The sequence below is a fragment of the Artibeus jamaicensis genome, unplaced genomic scaffold (assembly GCF_021234435.1).
Source record: "Artibeus jamaicensis isolate MK-2021 breed Jamaican fruit bat unplaced genomic scaffold, CSHL_Jam_final contig_956, whole genome shotgun sequence".
In the NCBI taxonomy this organism is placed as follows: domain Eukaryota; kingdom Metazoa; phylum Chordata; class Mammalia; order Chiroptera; family Phyllostomidae; genus Artibeus; species Artibeus jamaicensis.
Window position 1 is genome coordinate 1865763 of NW_026522021.1, and position 15481 is coordinate 1881243.

Genomic DNA, 15481 nt, shown 5'->3' on the forward strand with positions numbered 1-15481 from the left:
GCTCCCCTCATTTCTGTTCATCCTCTCTCTACCCTGTGGGCGCCTGCCCTCCTCCCCAGGACTGTGCCCTTCATAGCTAGCCTGCTTGCCCCCTCTAACTTTGTCCCTCACTATTCCTCAGAGCCGCCCCCAATTGCCCCCTTAGCCCAGCTCACCGGACAGAGATGGGCATGTGGTGCTGGCTGCAGGCAGCTCCTAGGATCAGCACCAGAGCCCAGACTGGCGCAGCCATGTGGGACATCAGAGCCGGCTCTCAGAGGACACAGGAAGGCGGCGAGTAGGGAGCCCAGGCTATCGCAGACACCCCTGAGCCCCCTTGCTGGGCATCCTCCTGAGGATGAAAATTGGACAATGAGGAAACTGGAAATAACAAGTACGAGGGCTGAAATTTAAAATTCAATAGAAGAGTTATAAATCGAAATTGAGAGAAATAAAATGAGAACGAGAGAGAAGGAAAGCAAGAGGGAAAGAAAAGACAGACTTGGAGAATCAGTCTAACATCCAACCAAAAGAGTTTGAAAAAGAGAAAACGCAGAAGAAGAAACTACTGAAGGAAAACTACGCAAGATTTCCCAGAGCCGAAACACGAGACTCTTGATTAAACGGCGTCTGCTATGATGAACGCGAAGAGACCCATGAACGGCATGTCATAAAATTTCAGAATATCAGGGGCAAAGAGAAAACCTTAAACACCTTCAGACAGAAAACAGCAGTTACATACTAAGTATCAGGAATCAGCCGGGCGTTGCACTTTTCTATAGCAACCATGGATTCTAAGAGGCAGCAGGACATTGTCTGCAGAATTCCAACAGAAACTCCTTCGAGCCTAAAATTCTATAGCTGGCAACAGTGGCAAAGGGGACTGGAAGGTCAAGTGAAGTGAAAACTGAAATGCTTATTGGCAAGGAATTGAAAAGGACAAGTTACTGAGGAAATACAACCAGCCAGTAAACATCGGAAAGTGCTCTGCTTCACTAGTAATAAGGGAAATGCTGAGCAAATGAAACTGTTACACTGACGACAATTTAAAAGACTGAGAGCACCGAGTGGTGGCCAGCATGCAGGTAGAGACACTCAAATACATTGTTGATAAGACTGATGTTCCTGAAAACTTCTTAGAAGGTAACTTGACAATGACTCTTAAACTTCCAAATGTGCGGATCTTTGACTCAGTGTTACCTTTCTAATGATCTTCCCACAGAAATACATGCTTATTCACACAAAGATGTACATACCTTAAATATGTTCATCGTGGTATAATTCACAATAAGAAAATCATCAAATTACCCAAATGTTTACCAGCAGATATGTAATGGATCATATTCAAGGAATATTGTTCATATGAAGGAATATTATGCAGGTATTTAAAAAAAATTGTTTTCCTAAAAGAAAAATGGAATTACCATATGGTTTAGCAGTTCCACTTCTGGAATTGAAAACAGTGAAAGCAGGGACTTGAACACATATTTGTATAGCCAAATGGCAGCTTATTCACAAACAGCCAAAAGGTGGAAGCAACCCAAGCAACTGATAGATGAATGGATAAACAAAAGGCAGTCTATACACACAGGGGAATATTTTCAGCCTTAAAAGGGAGGAAAGCTCTGACACATGCTACGATATTTGAGGACATCATGCTAAACTGAAATATGTCTGTTACTGAAAGATGAACGCAGCAGGACCGTTCTCATGTGAGACACCCAGCCTCCGCAAATTCATGGTGACGGGGACTAGAAAGGAGGTTGCCAGGGTTAGGGGGAGTGGGTGATGGGGAGTTAGTGTGTAATGGGTATAAAGTTTCAGCTTTACAAGATGAAAGTTCTAGAATTGGATTATGGCAATGGGTTGTACAAAGAATGCTAATGTATTTGCTTTGATTGGTGCAGCTCAGCGGGCTGGGCATCGTCCTGCAAACCAAAAGGGCACTGTTTGATTCCCAGTCAGGACACATGCCTGGGTTGTGGGCCAGGTCCCCGGTTGGGGGGGACAACTGATAGATATTTCTCCCCCTCTCTTTCTCCCTCCCTTTCCCTCTCTCTAAAAAATAAATAAAATCTTAAATTAAAAAAGAGAATGTAAATGGATTTAATGCCACTGAAATATACACTTAAAATGGTTAAGACAATAAATATTATGTGTATTTCAACACAATTTTAAGAAGTAATTTTTAAAAAGTACTACTTGATAATATGATACTATTAGAGTTTATTCCTGACTTAAAAAAAGAGAAAAGAATGGCGGTAGCTCCATAGAGTCCAATGGTGGAAAGACCACCTAGAGATATATTGCACAAAAGAGGTGAACAGAAAAAATGTTACATGTGACCCCATTTATGTAACATTCCAGAACAAGGGTATGTGTTTATGTCATATTCAGGTTGAGGTGCAGGGATGGAACTAGCAGAACACACAGCAAGCTGTTTACAGGGTGACCCCTATGGAGGGGTGGGCGAAGTTTTCATGTCTTCTGCATAGTTACGCATCCAGGTGTTCCTGTGCGTGGATCTGCTTTGCTATAGACACCTTAGTGAGAGTCATTTGAGGGGCCTGGCTGGAAGGAAGCCAGACTAAAGGATCAGAGGAGGAGTGAAAGTTGAAGAACAGGATCCAAGAAGGAGGCAGGGACAATATTTTAAAGCTGTTTGGCCATCTTGCCCTGGCTGGTGTGGCTCAGTGGATTCAGCACAAGCCTGCAAACCAAAGGGTGGCCAGTTCAAATCCCAGTTAAGGCACATGCCTGGGTTGCAGGCTAGGTCCCCAGTAGAGGGCACATGAGAGGCAACCCTACACTGATGTTTCACTCCCTCTCTTTCTCCCTCCCTTCCCCCTCTCTAAAAAGTAAATAAGTAAAAATCCTTGTTAAAAAAAGCTGCTTGGCCATCTAAAGAAGAGGTGGAGAGTAAGTGCAAAAATTGGGGCAAAGTAGGGTGCTTTCAAGATAAGAGAAATCTGAGCCATGTAAATGCACACGGCAAGGGTGCAGCAGTGAGAGAGATGAAAAAGGCCTCTGAGAAAATGGTTGGGAAAAGTCTAGAACACAGGCAGCAGGAGGGACAACGAGCTCTATGAAGGGAGTGGGGAAGGGACCCTGCAGGTGCATATCTAGTGGCTTCTGTTTCATCTGCGAAGCAGGAGAAGTCCTCGGTCACAGGAAGGCCACGGTGGCGTCCCTCTCATACAAGCACACCGTCCTGCCCGCACCCAGCTCGTCCCCACCTTCCTGCTTGGCGATGCCAGCCCTCTCCTCTATCCACTCTTCCCACCTTCTGCCGCACTTTACAACAGTGCATTCCTCTGGCTGGCAGATAGATCAGTGCTTCAAGGAGCCTTTGACCCAGGTCACTGCTGGTTAGGGAAGGTTCCTGCAGAAGGTGATGATGGAGGGGCTTTCTAAATGACAAAAAAAAAAAAAAAAAGGTAATTAGGCAAAGAAGTTGGGAAGGCACTTTCCAAGAAGAGGGAATGTTATAAGATTGGAGAGAGCATGGCACTTTTGGAGAGCAGTAGTTGGTGTGTGTGTGTGTGTGTGTGTGTGTGTGTGTAAGACTAGAAGGCAGGAACCCTGTGTAGGAGATCTTAAATACCACAGCTTCGAGGAACCACCAAACGTTTTTAAGCAATGGGAATGACTATCAGGTCACTTGCATTTTCAAAAGGCTGCTGGGGGTGTGGTGGGGGGCCACCAAATCAAAGAGCGGCTGGCCAGAGCCTGGGAGACAGGAGAGGAGATTGCGGAAGGTGCATATGGGTGTTGATGTAGATGGAGCTGGAAACAGCAACTCTTTCAGGCTAACCTAACTGAACTTCATGTCCTGTTGATAACAAAGACCGTGTCCTCATTTTCCATGTGCGGAAACTGAGCTCGGGAGGGATGAAGTCAATTGCCCAGCATGAAAGCATTGCACTGACTGTCCCCACACCATGTCCTGCCCAGTCCCACAGTCCCGTGAGGAGACCCTTGGGAGTTGTGGAGGGTAACCAAATAGGGGACTCAACCCCAGCCAGAGCAGCTATGCTTTTATAGTTTTCATAAGTGGCAATTCTACACAAGACTGAAGCTGAAAGGGTGGTTTGCAGCTTTTAAAATCCCTGTTGACTCATTGCGCATGCAGAGCTGCAGGTAGGCTGCAGGGCTGGCCCACAGCGAGCTGAGCTGTGGTGAGTCCAGCTTTCCTACATCCCACTACACTCCTGCTCTTAGAAACGTCCAGTGTCATTCCCTTTACCTCAGCAAACTCCCACCCCCTACTACCAAATCTATGCCCAGGGCTTCAGACAAGTGACAGTGATGCCTACGCAGGCCATTCCTGTGGGCTGTCAGGGAGGGGCCAGTGAAGTTGAGAACCAGGAGTCTAAGATGGAAGTCTACAAGCCCCTTTTACTGTCTCAGTGACTCCTGTGCCCAAATGAGCATCAACAGGACCCACATAGGAATTAGACCCAGTGAGAGAGCAATCCTCTGCCCTCTACATCAAACCTAGGGATATAAAGGATGTCCCCTCTCAGACGCTGCTCTGCCTGTCCTCCAGAACAAGCTAGCAAAGCAGTCAATAGAGGGACAAAGCCAGGAAATGGTTAACCTAGGGAAAAACAGCAGAAGCCAATTGATCCACAGACCCTCCTGGTTGGGCAATAAGGCCTCAGGGAGCTACTTTTGCTGACCTCCCTTTGGCACCACCCATCTGAACAGTCACGACTTCCAGCCTGCCTGGAGGTGGGGGTTGGGTGCTCAGGCAGGACAGGAAGAGGTGGATGATGGTGCTGGGAGGGAACTATTGGGCTCTGCATTTTGGGGAGTCAGGACCAGGTGAGACTTTGGCGGGTTTGTCACCTGACAAGACTGGAAGCTCCAGGAATAGGTGTGAGAGACCCTGGGATGTAGAAAGCCCCTGGGAATTACTACTTCAGAGAACTGGAGTCAGTCCTGGCATCACCGTGTGCCCTTGCGCACTTTGGTCACCCTCTCTGGGCCTCACTGTCCTCCTCTGCAAGATGGAGAGGAGAGATTAGCACGGCCAAAGATTTTAAAGTAAAAAATTATGTGTCAAGCCCTGGCTGGTGTAGCTCAGTGGACTGAGCACGGGCCTGTGAAGCAAAGGGTCGTCGGTTCGATTCCCAGTCAGGGCACATGCCTGGGTTGCAAGCCAGGTCCCCAGTACAGGACACATGAGAGGCAACCACACATTGATGTTACTCTCCCTCTCTTTCCCCTTTCACTAAAAATAAATAAATAAAATATTTTTTAAAATTCTGTGTCAAATAATTTCTTAATAATCAATTTTTTTAGTCGCGAAGGGAGTTTATAGACATTTGGGCATGACTCACATAAGTTGGGAAAACATACTGCTATCTGTTTTCCTGTTGCTAATAATCTTTCACGATGTCGCAGTTTTATGATGGAATCTTAGAGGCATTAGATTTGACCAGCTGGAAATAATATACAGTAGGTAACTTTCAGCTTAGAGTCCAATGTCTAAGAGACACCATTGAGCTAACTCAACTCCAGCTATAAACCCCTGCTCTGGTGAAACTTGTGGACTGAGCAGTTGCAGAAAAATCCTAGGCAGCCTGTGAGCTGGGGTCAGGCAGGTGCATCTGGTCAGCCTGATGCTCAGGCCCAGGGAGAGGATTCAGGCCAGTAGTACCCAAGGCCAAAAGGCTGCTTTCAAGGTGGGAGCTGGGGCTGTAGCGGGCAGCTGAGTTGGCCTCTGGCGCTGGGAGACTGGCGATGGGGAGAGTGGAGGCACTTTCCACCTATTCAGGGAGGAAGCGGGAGCCCGAGGCAGAGAATGGAGTGGGCAGGAGTGGTAGTGAAAGATGGAGCTGCCTAATGCTGTTTTCTCCCTTCCACCCACTCCCTCTAACTGTCTCCTCTGCCCCAATGATGTGTGCTTTTGGTATAAAAGGGGCTCGGAATCAGAGAGCCTGGTTTCTGATCCTGGCCCTTCCTCTGTATCTTATGACCTGGGCAAGGCCCATAAACTCTCTGGACCTTGGTTTCCTCTTCTGCAACGTAAGGATCCTCTCCTGCCTCTGCCTTCCTCGTGGGGTTAGGAGAGCAAATGAGAGATGCCCAGGAAAGTACCCTGTAAATTGAAAAGCCCTCTACAAACAGAAGTCATCTCCATTAAACTGTTATGTAACCTGCTGATTCAGACCTGGGTTGCGCTGGCTTCTGCCTCGCCGCCAGGAAGCCCAAAGAGCCGGTTCCATCACTTACTTGGCAGAACTTAGTTTTAGTTTCCCGTTTGGCAAATGGAGGTGGTACCCATTGTCCTCCTACTTCACGGAGTCGTGGTGGGAACCCCAGCACAGAGCTTAATGTATTGCTAATCATAACAACGGTAATACAGAATGAAGTTCACACTCCTGGCCTGCTCTAGAAGCAAGGGCCCTCCTTGCATATCTGTCACTGCACAGAAACTCGGGTCCTCACCAAGTGCGTCACATGCTGGGCCTCTGGTTACCCCCATCTCGGCACTCAAGTCACATGCCGAGCAGACTATGGCTAAAATGGTGAGCTCCTGTCTTTTGGCTGCTGGGGACTGCTGGGCTGTGGGTAGCACAGGCTGTCATTTCACTAGCACTTGGTGCAAAGGGTAGCTCACAGTTGGCACTCCATAAATGTGGAATAAATGAATTATGTTTTAGTGTTCTTAACATATTCGCCCACTACACCTGGCCCAGGTCGCATAGTTCAGGTACCATTAATTACTTTTTGTTTAATTGAAAGCAGTAGTAAGTCTGAAAAGAAGATCGGTGGCCCTGAATTCTGGGGATGAAAGAGCCAGGGGGATGTGCAGGCAGCAAATCAGGCTAAAAAAGAGGTGGACAAGGTTTTGGAGTTATGAGTCCTAAGTCTGGAGGTCAGGTCTTAGCTGTCATTTATTATTTAGATTCCTTGGGATCCAGAACAAATCTCTTAGCTTCCATTCCACCAGCAAGAAATAGAGATTCTTTCCTTACTTAGTCACAGCAGTGGGGCAAAAAACAGACGCCACATGTGGAAATCACAATACAAACTTTTATTGAAATGTGTGATGTCCAAACTTTCAGGGTTCTGTGGCTTGTAGATTTCCCTAGCATTTCCTAAAAGGGCCTGAAGAGGGCAGTCTAGGCCAGGAGTCGGGTTGGGCCAGAGTAAAGCTTCATCTAGGGTCCACCCCTTGGTTTCCTCCTCCCACCACAGCTTGACCCTTCCCCCCACATATAGTTGGCAAATACTCTCCAACCCCCAAACCTGCCCATAATTTTTCCTGCCGCAAATGGCAAAACATTGTCTCCCTTTTGCACATTTGCAGAGGCACAGGCTGACTTCCCTAAGTTTTGCGATGTAAGCAGAAAGACTGATCCCCCTGTGTAGATAGATAATGGCCAGGACTGGAGTCCAGCTAGTTTTATGACATTTTTTTGCTGTCTGCACAGGTCTCTCTTGGGCACTGCTTTGCCCCTGGAAGCACTTCTGGGAATGAAGTTAAAGTTGGTTGTCAGAGTAAAGGATCAGATAAGAAGTAAGGATTGGGAATGAAGGTTGAGCTGGTTTGCTCTGTGTGCCCCATCCCAGGGGATTGGGGAGCAGGTAGGAGTAGTGTGGCAGGAAAATAAGCACAATGGGAGCAACAGTGGTAACTTTCTCAAAGGGCTGTGTGAAGAGTAATGCGAGGCCACAGAAGTGAGCAACCTAGAGAAGCACTGGGCACAGAGTGAGTGCTCCGTGAGTTGGCTGTCTGAGAAGGCGGCTCCTTCTGCTCTGCTGTCTACTGCCCCTCTGCAGTCTCAGGGCAGAACATTTATGGTGACCACCCCCAGGCAAGGAAAGAGGCAAGCTGGATTTAAAGAGGCTTGGTGCACTGAGGTGGCAGAGGCTGATGCTGGGAATGTGGCATTAGCCGAAGGGGCCACAGAGAAGAGGCAGGATAGTGTTGGTAGAAGTCTACTGAGGAGTAGCCTTGAATGGAGCCACATTATTGACCAGCGTGGGCAGAGCTTGTGGCCTCACGCCCAGTGGGTCAGGAGGTCAGACAGGCTGTGCAAGGCAGCACGTAGGGTCCGACCCCCTCCACCTCTGGTTTCCCAGGCCTGTGGCCTGCTGCCTGCTGCCATGATGGGGGCAGAGCCAGGAAAATGGGGAGCTTGTCGGAAAACATAAAAACCAAGAGCCATGTTATGGTTTTAGTTCTTGCCAGTGAGACTAAAAAATATACAAAACTTGGACCCCATGAGAGCCAGGGGCGAGCCCCCATCCCATCTTCACAGCTCCCACCACCTTCATTGATTGTCCAGGGGGCTCTTGCTGTCATGGGGTCCCCCTGAGGCCTAGAGAATTCATGGCTTGCCACCTAAATCCTCCAGTCCATCCTGTCCCTGCTAGGTAAGGTGTGGGAAGAGGAATTTGCCTTCCAGCTTGTCCTGACATCACAGTTCTGCAGGGCACCGAGATGAGTTCGGTGTCTCTCCAACATGGCACCGTCCTGAGTTTAAGCTGATCTCTGAATTCTCCCTGCTTCAGGGCCTCTGACTGGCCCTGTGACATCCTTAGATCTGAGCTGAACTCTGGACAGTTCCTCTGGCCCCTAAGATGTCACCACTGGCCCTGGAGTGTCCATGGGTCAGGCTGGTGCTGAGCTGATGGCCCCTTTATGGGAGTCGGGAGTGGTGGTGTGGAAGGCGTGGCATGGGCAGGAGTGGTGAGCAAGGCGGTGGGTGTGCCCAGGCTGGGAGCATCTGGTCACCTGTCCCTTCTCCTGCAGGCCTCCCCTGTGTACAGCTTCAGCTTTCCGCGCAGAAAATTGGAGTAGATTCGGAAAAGTTTGCACAAAGTGTCAACGTCGAATGTTCGGAGTGGAGCAGCGGAGGCTGTTGTGTCTGGAGGGGAGATGGCTTCCTTCTGTGAAGGAGAAAACAGAAGATGATTGCGGTACCAGGGACCCTGAAGGGAGAAGGGATTCAAGACAGAATTAGAGGGGCTATGAGGAAAGCCAGAGTATTCCTTGGCAGGGCCCGTCTCCCATTTTACAGAAAGAGCAAACGGAGTGTGAGGGAAGATCTGTTTCTACTCACCTGGGCTCCCAGCGCCCGAAGCAGGGAGGTGAGGCTGCGCAGGCTGCTGATGGCTTTGTCCACATGCAGCTGCAGGGTCTCAGATGGCTGGGAGGAGTTGGCCAGCAGGGCCTGACTCCGAAGAATGGCTTCTGAGAGCAGGGCCAGGCCCTGCCAGACTTCCAGGGCCTGCTGCTCAACCTAGAGGGAGCAGAGACTCAAAGTCAGCTGGCCCAAGCCAGCCCCTTCCTCACCCGTCTCAGCAGCTCCGAGCACAAAGCTGAGCAAACAACAGAAGGCATGCAATAAGGCTTGCGGAATGAATGAATGAACAAACAAATGAATGAACATATTCCGTTCAGTCCTCATCTTTGTTGCTCCATTTTTTTCCTATCTCTGTCATTTTCCCTCCCACCCTGTCAGGTTCTCAAAATGAGACTCCCCAAAAGCAAGGAAAAAATAAACTCACCTCCATCCTCTTCCAGGCGTAGAAGTTAACCTTGGTGTCTGGGACCGTGACATTCTCACTGAAGTTGCAGGCTTCAGCACAGCCCATCTGAAAGCACAACCCCAGGGAGTCAGGCCCCCAAGGGCTCCCAGACTAGCCCACAGGCCATAGGCCCTCCAGCTGTGTCCCTTACCTAACTCCCAGATGTGCATTAGGGGTTACCGGTTTTTATCATTTTTACTGGGGGCTCTGGCTTCCCACCTCCAGGCCTGAACCAATCGCCAGGTTCCTGGATCTTGGAGGAAAGCCCCGAGTCCCTGAGAGTGAATCCTGTGGAATGTCCTGGGGAGGGGGCCTCACCGTCACATTTTCAGCCTCCCGGGCCTCCAGGATGTACCGCTCTAGGACTCGGCTGTCACAGATGAGGCGTGCGGGGGCGCCCAAGACTGGGAGGCCCAGAGGAAGCAGCAGCAAGGACAGCAGGAGCAGCAGGGCAGGACATTCTAGAAAACAGAGCCAGACTTGGTGTGAGGCGGGAACGGAAGGAGAAGGGTTGGTCCGGAGGGGCAGACTCACACATCCCGCCTGGGCCAGTCCTCCCAGCCCCAACCTTCCCAGAGCTCAGGTTCTGCCTCCTTTGACTTCATTCAATCCTGCTGCCGAGCGCACACCCCACCCCCCAGCTACCGGCTCCACTCGTCGGGGCCAAACTTCAATCCGGCAGGAACAGAGGCTTCGCCTCTCGCGGCCCCCCGGGGGTTGCTCCAGGACCCAGGTATCAACTTCCTCCCAACCCGCACAGCAGCCCTTCTTTTCACCGAACCCCCAAACCTCGTCCCCGGCTCCAGGTCACACACTGCCTTTCCCGGGGACTCCCAAAGCACGTGGAGGCAGCCCCACCCCCTTGCCCTTCCGGGGTCCCTCTGCAAGTCGCTGGTCCTTGAACTCAGTCACCTCCGGGCCAACAGTCCTAGCGGTAAATCCCTTCTCAAACAGGGGCCGGGTCGGGAGCTCCCCTGCGGGCTAGCACTCACCGCGCACCCCCATCTCCTCCGCGCCCCGCCTGGCCGCTCAGTGACCGGGGGCTCGCCCGGTGTCCGCACCCCGAGCCCTCATCCTCGCAAGCTCGGTGGGGCAGGTCCACTCCACAGGCCAGAGGAGGGGGCCACCGTCCAGGGGCTGCCGAGCCGAGGGTCGGGCCGAGCAAGCGCAGGACCAGCGTCCGGGAGGACGCACGGCGAGGCAGCTGACCGGTGTTGGCCCGGGGACTGCGGCTGCGGCCGGGGGTCGGGGCTGTTATCAGCATGTGTGCGTGCGTGTGTGGGAGTGGGGAGGCTGTGTGCGTGAGGGGTCGCCCGAAGTGGGGGCCAGGAGGTCAGAGCAGGGGGCAGGACGCCTGGGTCGCAGGATCGCCGGGGCGGGAGCGGCGGCAGGCCAGGGTGCAGGGACACCGCTCTGCCCGCCTGCCCCTGGAGGTGCAGCTGGGCGCCTGCGCCTGGTAGAGGAGAGCCTCTCTGGGGAAGGCTGGGGACTCCGACGCCTCCTTGAGAGGCATCGGGGCTTGGGCGGGGGCTCAGAACTGGAAGTGCCTAGGTTCCTGCGAGAGCGCTGGATTTGGAAGCCGGGAAGGTACTGTCAGGGGCAAGTCAGTTGCCTTCCTTTTTCGCAGCCCCTGTACTTGTCTGTCCTAAAACCAGTGCTGTTCACGTTGAGGAATTTGACGGGGGTGCACAGAGCATCATACTGAAGACTCCCATACTGACGGGGGTCCACATCAAAGAAGTGTGGGGGTCTTCTTCTCCCCCCACAATCCTCACTTCCTAGGACCCTGGAAACCCAGAAATTGGACTGTTAGGGCACAGAGCACATGATACACTGTTCAGGACATACGTCCACCTTGACATCTGTTTCTTTGTGATACAGGTTAGCCTGCATGGCAGAATTCTTACAAACTCTGAAATGGAGATAACTCCCAGAGTGAAGGTAGTTAGAATTTGCAGCTAAGCCTTTGAGGCTTCTAGGAGGCCCTGAGGCAGAGGAGCAAGACCCCTAAAGCAAGAGACCAAGGCTAGCTGGCTTTCAAAAGTTGGAAAATAGCCTTAGCCCCTGAGCCTCAGTGTCCTCACCTATCAAATGGGTATGATGAAAGCACCAGTCCCCCCTCATACAGGTTTCATAAGACAGCAGCAAAGTCCTACAAATACAGGTAGTTGTATGTACTCCTTCACTCCCTACCCAGTCCCATGAGATTAGACATATTTTATTCATGTGTTTAGTGCCTTCTCTGGGCAAGACCCTTGACTACACACTTAGCCAGATGAAAAGATATGTTGAGACCTGGCTCCTGTCTCCTGGATGGATTTAGTAGCTTACCATGGAGATGAGAGGTGGGCACGGGGCAAAGTGTGAGGGCTGTAGTGCCCAGGGCTGAGCTGTCAGAGTTTGGAAGAGGGAGAGCTCCTCTAGCTGGAGAAGTCAAGGAAGCTTTGATGGAGAGGGTGACAACTCAGCCCCGAAGGGCAGGTAGCACTTCAACGGGAAGAGATGTGAGGTTGGTGTGAGAGGCCAATTCAGCAAAGTGAAAGGGGGGTCAGGTGTGTAGGGTATGAAAAGGAGAGGCTGGGATCGGGCCAGAGTGCTGGTTAAGGAGGGGTCAGGTTGTGAAGGGCCTTGAATGACGCTGCAAAATCTGGCTTCTGTTTGCAAAGAGTGGGAAGTGTTCATTCACTCATTCATTTATTCAAGAACTATTTGTTTCTTCAAGAAATGAACATTCACTCATTCATTCATTCAAGAACCTGGGGAGAAAGCAGTGAATGAAACAGTCCTGTGCACCTGCCCTGGTGGAGCTGACATTTCAGTAGAGAGGCAGGGGACAAACAAATATGTGTAAAAGAGAGGATGTCCAACGGCAGTGAGGACTGAGAACAGGCACAGAAGGGGACCAGGAGCATTAGAAAAGATTGCAGTTTTATTTTAATTTTTTTTATTGTTGTTCTAGTTTTTTGCCTTTTCCCCCCACCCTTCCTCCCCACCCCAGACCTCCTCACCTCCCTCCCCTGTTTCCACTCCCCCCACCCCCTGCCATTATTGTCCATAAGGGCTGCAGTTTTAGATCAGGCAGGGGTGCACGCTGAGAAGAGGAACTGAATGAAGACCTGAATTAGGTAAGGGTAGGGGGGAGACCAGGATCAAAGGGGTTCAGAAAGATGGGGAGGTTGGTGTGTTTCCGGTGGAGGCATTGAGGGCCTGCCTCTTTCCCACCCTGCTCCTCTGCCCTCAGCTCCCCTCAAGACTACTCTGGGAGCCCCCTCGATCCCGGTGCACTGGATGTCAGTCTGCACTCGCACTGTGCCCTCTGGTCCCAGTTTCCCTCTCAGCACCGGGCGGACTCCCAGCCCCTCTTGGCCCTCCGAGCCCAGTCCTGCTCCCTTCCCAGATCCCAGCTGTGAGACGAGCACATGCACACTCACGTCCACACACGTCCGCACATATGTTCTCTCCCAAACCTCCCACCCCCAGGCTCTGCTCTCCCAGTCCCCTGACTCCTGCGTCACTGCCCTGACCTGACCATGAAGAGGGAACCAGGGACAGAAGAGGGGGGAGTGTAGACTGACTGAGGAGAGGGAGGAGAAGATGAGCCTCATGGGCTGTGGGACCTGCTCCTCCCTCCTCTCTAACAGCAACTTGTCAGAGGTCCCTGCCTTTTGAAAGGAAAGGAGATGGTGCTGGGACCTGCTGGACAGCGGTGGTGCTGGCTCATCCTCTGTGGCTTTTGGAGAGAAATCTGTGATTGTAGCTTGGGAGAGAGGGTAGAGGAAAGGATCTTGGTCCAGCCAACACCCACTCCCTAAATTGTGTAATTCTGTTAGGAGGGCAGAGGCTGGTTTGGAGGACTCCACCCCAGATGCTCTTGGATACTGCCCAGCAGAGTCCACCTGTCTCTCCTTTTCAGGTGACCCTGAGCAGGAGGAAAATAGGAAGCTACCTGGGGCTCCCCATCCAATGCCCACCACCCCCTACCCAGTGCCCTCTCGTATGCCTGCTTGCATTCCTCTGGCATGGTGCTGACCCAGTCCTAGACCGCTGCAGAGGGTCTCCTCACTGATCCCTCCAGTTAGTCCCCAACCCTGCTACTGGATTACCTTTTCAATTACATAGCCTGCAATGGCTCCTGGTTGCCTCAGAGCTAAGACTCTCTGTGCTCTGCCACCTACCTGCCTCTCCAGCCTGGCCACCCACTTTGCTCATTCCCACTCCCTTCATCGCAAGAGTTAAGATTGCTTCCAGCTCACCCTGTACCTTTGCCCACCCTGTACCTTTCCACCCTACCACTCTCTTTCACTTGTTCTTCAAAGACCAAACCTAAGCATTACCTCCCCTTTGAAACCTTCCCTAATCCCCCAGCAGGAAGTTGTCTCCTACTGTGCTGCCATCCTTACCCACTGGTAGGTCTGTCACTGGTAGGCCACCATGCACAGCTGTCAAGGTTGAGTACTGCACAGCTCCAGGGGGTGCCATTCATACAGACTCTGATGGGAATGGCATTCTCAGGGGTCATGCAGGAGAGGTGCCCTGTTAATCGGAGGAGAGCAAAGGATAGTGTATGCCAGGTCTTGTTCACTTTGGGGCTCACCAGGCACCCAGCATGTTTCCTGTTTATGATCATCACTTATGTGTGGCTTGTGTTATGTAGTCCCTCCACTCCAAACACCTCAGCCAGAGGTTGACCTGGTGGGGGAAGTAAGCCATTCACCCTCAGAGTGCTTGCTGGAACCATGCCTGCGCAACCTAGTTCTGGGATCTGGGGGGTTTGCGAGGCCTCTCTCCACTTCCTGTGCACGCAGCAACTGAGGCAGGGGCTGAAAAGGGACAGTTGTGACCGGAGGATAGCGGGGGTGGAGGCAGGCTCTGTTCCATGGATTCTTCCTGGCAGCCAATTCAGATTGAAAATCCAAGGAGAAGCAAATTTACAGCAGCCCTGAGCTGCCCTAGACCTCAGGCAGTAGGAAGGCTGAGCTGCCTGGAGTTGGCTTGAGGATGGGTGGGGGGTGCTCTGGGTCTCTCCTACCCTGCTGTCTAAGCAGTTGCTTCTTGGCTTGGCTCAAGACTTCAGCCAGTGGCCCAGAAGACCTTCTGTGCTGGGAAGTGAGGTGGCCGAGGACCTTGGAGGACCGGGTGGGGGGGAGGGCTTCCTAGCCCTTGGGGAACTGGAAAGGGAGCAAGAATGTTGAAGAAGGGATTCCTGCTGGAGAAAGTCCTATGCAAAGATCAATTTGGACAAATCGAGGCAAGGACTGCTTTCTCGGCCACAAGTAGCCGGGAGAATCAGATCCAGCTTTCTGTTCTCAGCAAGCTGCTCTGTAACCTCACAGCCCAAAAGGGTTGTTTGGTAAACAAGGGAGTCCAGGTTGGTGGCCTGAGCTCTGCCACTTACTAGCACCCAACTTGTGACTTTATCCCTAACTGTTTCTATAGAATGAGGATGGTGAAAACGACAGTAATCTCTGCCCACAACTGTGGTGGGATTATGTAATCCTTGCCATAGGGTGATCAATAAATGCTGTTATTCCTATGTTCTCCGCTTTATTATCCCTGCTATTCTCATTTTGGAGGCCTGAAGACCAGACCCCCAGCATAGTGCTTGGTCTTCCTCCAGCATCTTCCACTGCTCCCTCTGGGGAGCTGGGCACAGGTTCACAGCACCTTGTGTCTGGTGTTACAGCTGCTCCACCAAGCAGCTCACTGGAAAAAGTCAAGCATAGTAGGGTGTGTGGACACGTATCTCTGGGTGTCTACACTGACTGCATTGGAAAGAAACTTGCCCCTCAACACAACTGAGCAAAATGACATCACTGCAGGAGTTAGAGATGGGTTAAGACATACATTACCAAGACGAGTGTCAAACTTAGTTTATGCAAAGTCTGGGGCCAACCAGGGTTTTCCTGCCCATCAGTGTGGGTCCCCAGGAAAGCCCAAAGCCCTTGGACTGAAT

General features: G+C 51.5%; 2 protein-coding genes across 3 annotated transcripts in view; both read right to left on the bottom strand.

Moving 5' to 3' along the window:
• ZAN (zonadhesin) overlaps positions 1 to 232 on the bottom strand; it is a 31373-nt gene extending 31141 nt beyond the window's left edge. Inside the window, exon 1 of the mRNA XM_037134944.2 lies at positions 180 to 232. Coding sequence (XP_036990839.2) covers positions 180 to 232 — 53 coding nt within the window. The remainder of the gene's footprint in view (positions 1 to 179) is intronic.
• A 6818-nt stretch (positions 233 to 7050) lies between these two features.
• Positions 7051 to 14083, bottom strand: EPO (erythropoietin). 2 transcript variants are annotated; one of them, XM_037134889.2, is made up of 5 exons: positions 13929 to 14083; positions 9847 to 9989; positions 9508 to 9594; positions 9060 to 9239; positions 7051 to 8886 (listed from the first exon to the last, which is right to left on the bottom strand). In XM_037134889.2, the coding sequence occupies exons 1-5, from the start codon at positions 14005 to 14007 to the stop codon at positions 8728 to 8730; spliced, it is 648 nt and encodes a 215-aa protein (XP_036990784.1). In that variant the 5' UTR covers positions 14008 to 14083; the 3' UTR covers positions 7051 to 8727. The 2 variants fall into 2 exon arrangements, with proteins under 2 accessions (XP_036990784.1, XP_036990785.1); XM_037134890.2 differs by lacking the exon at positions 13929 to 14083 and adding an exon at positions 10521 to 10736.
• Between the last annotated feature and the right edge of the window lie 1398 nt (positions 14084 to 15481).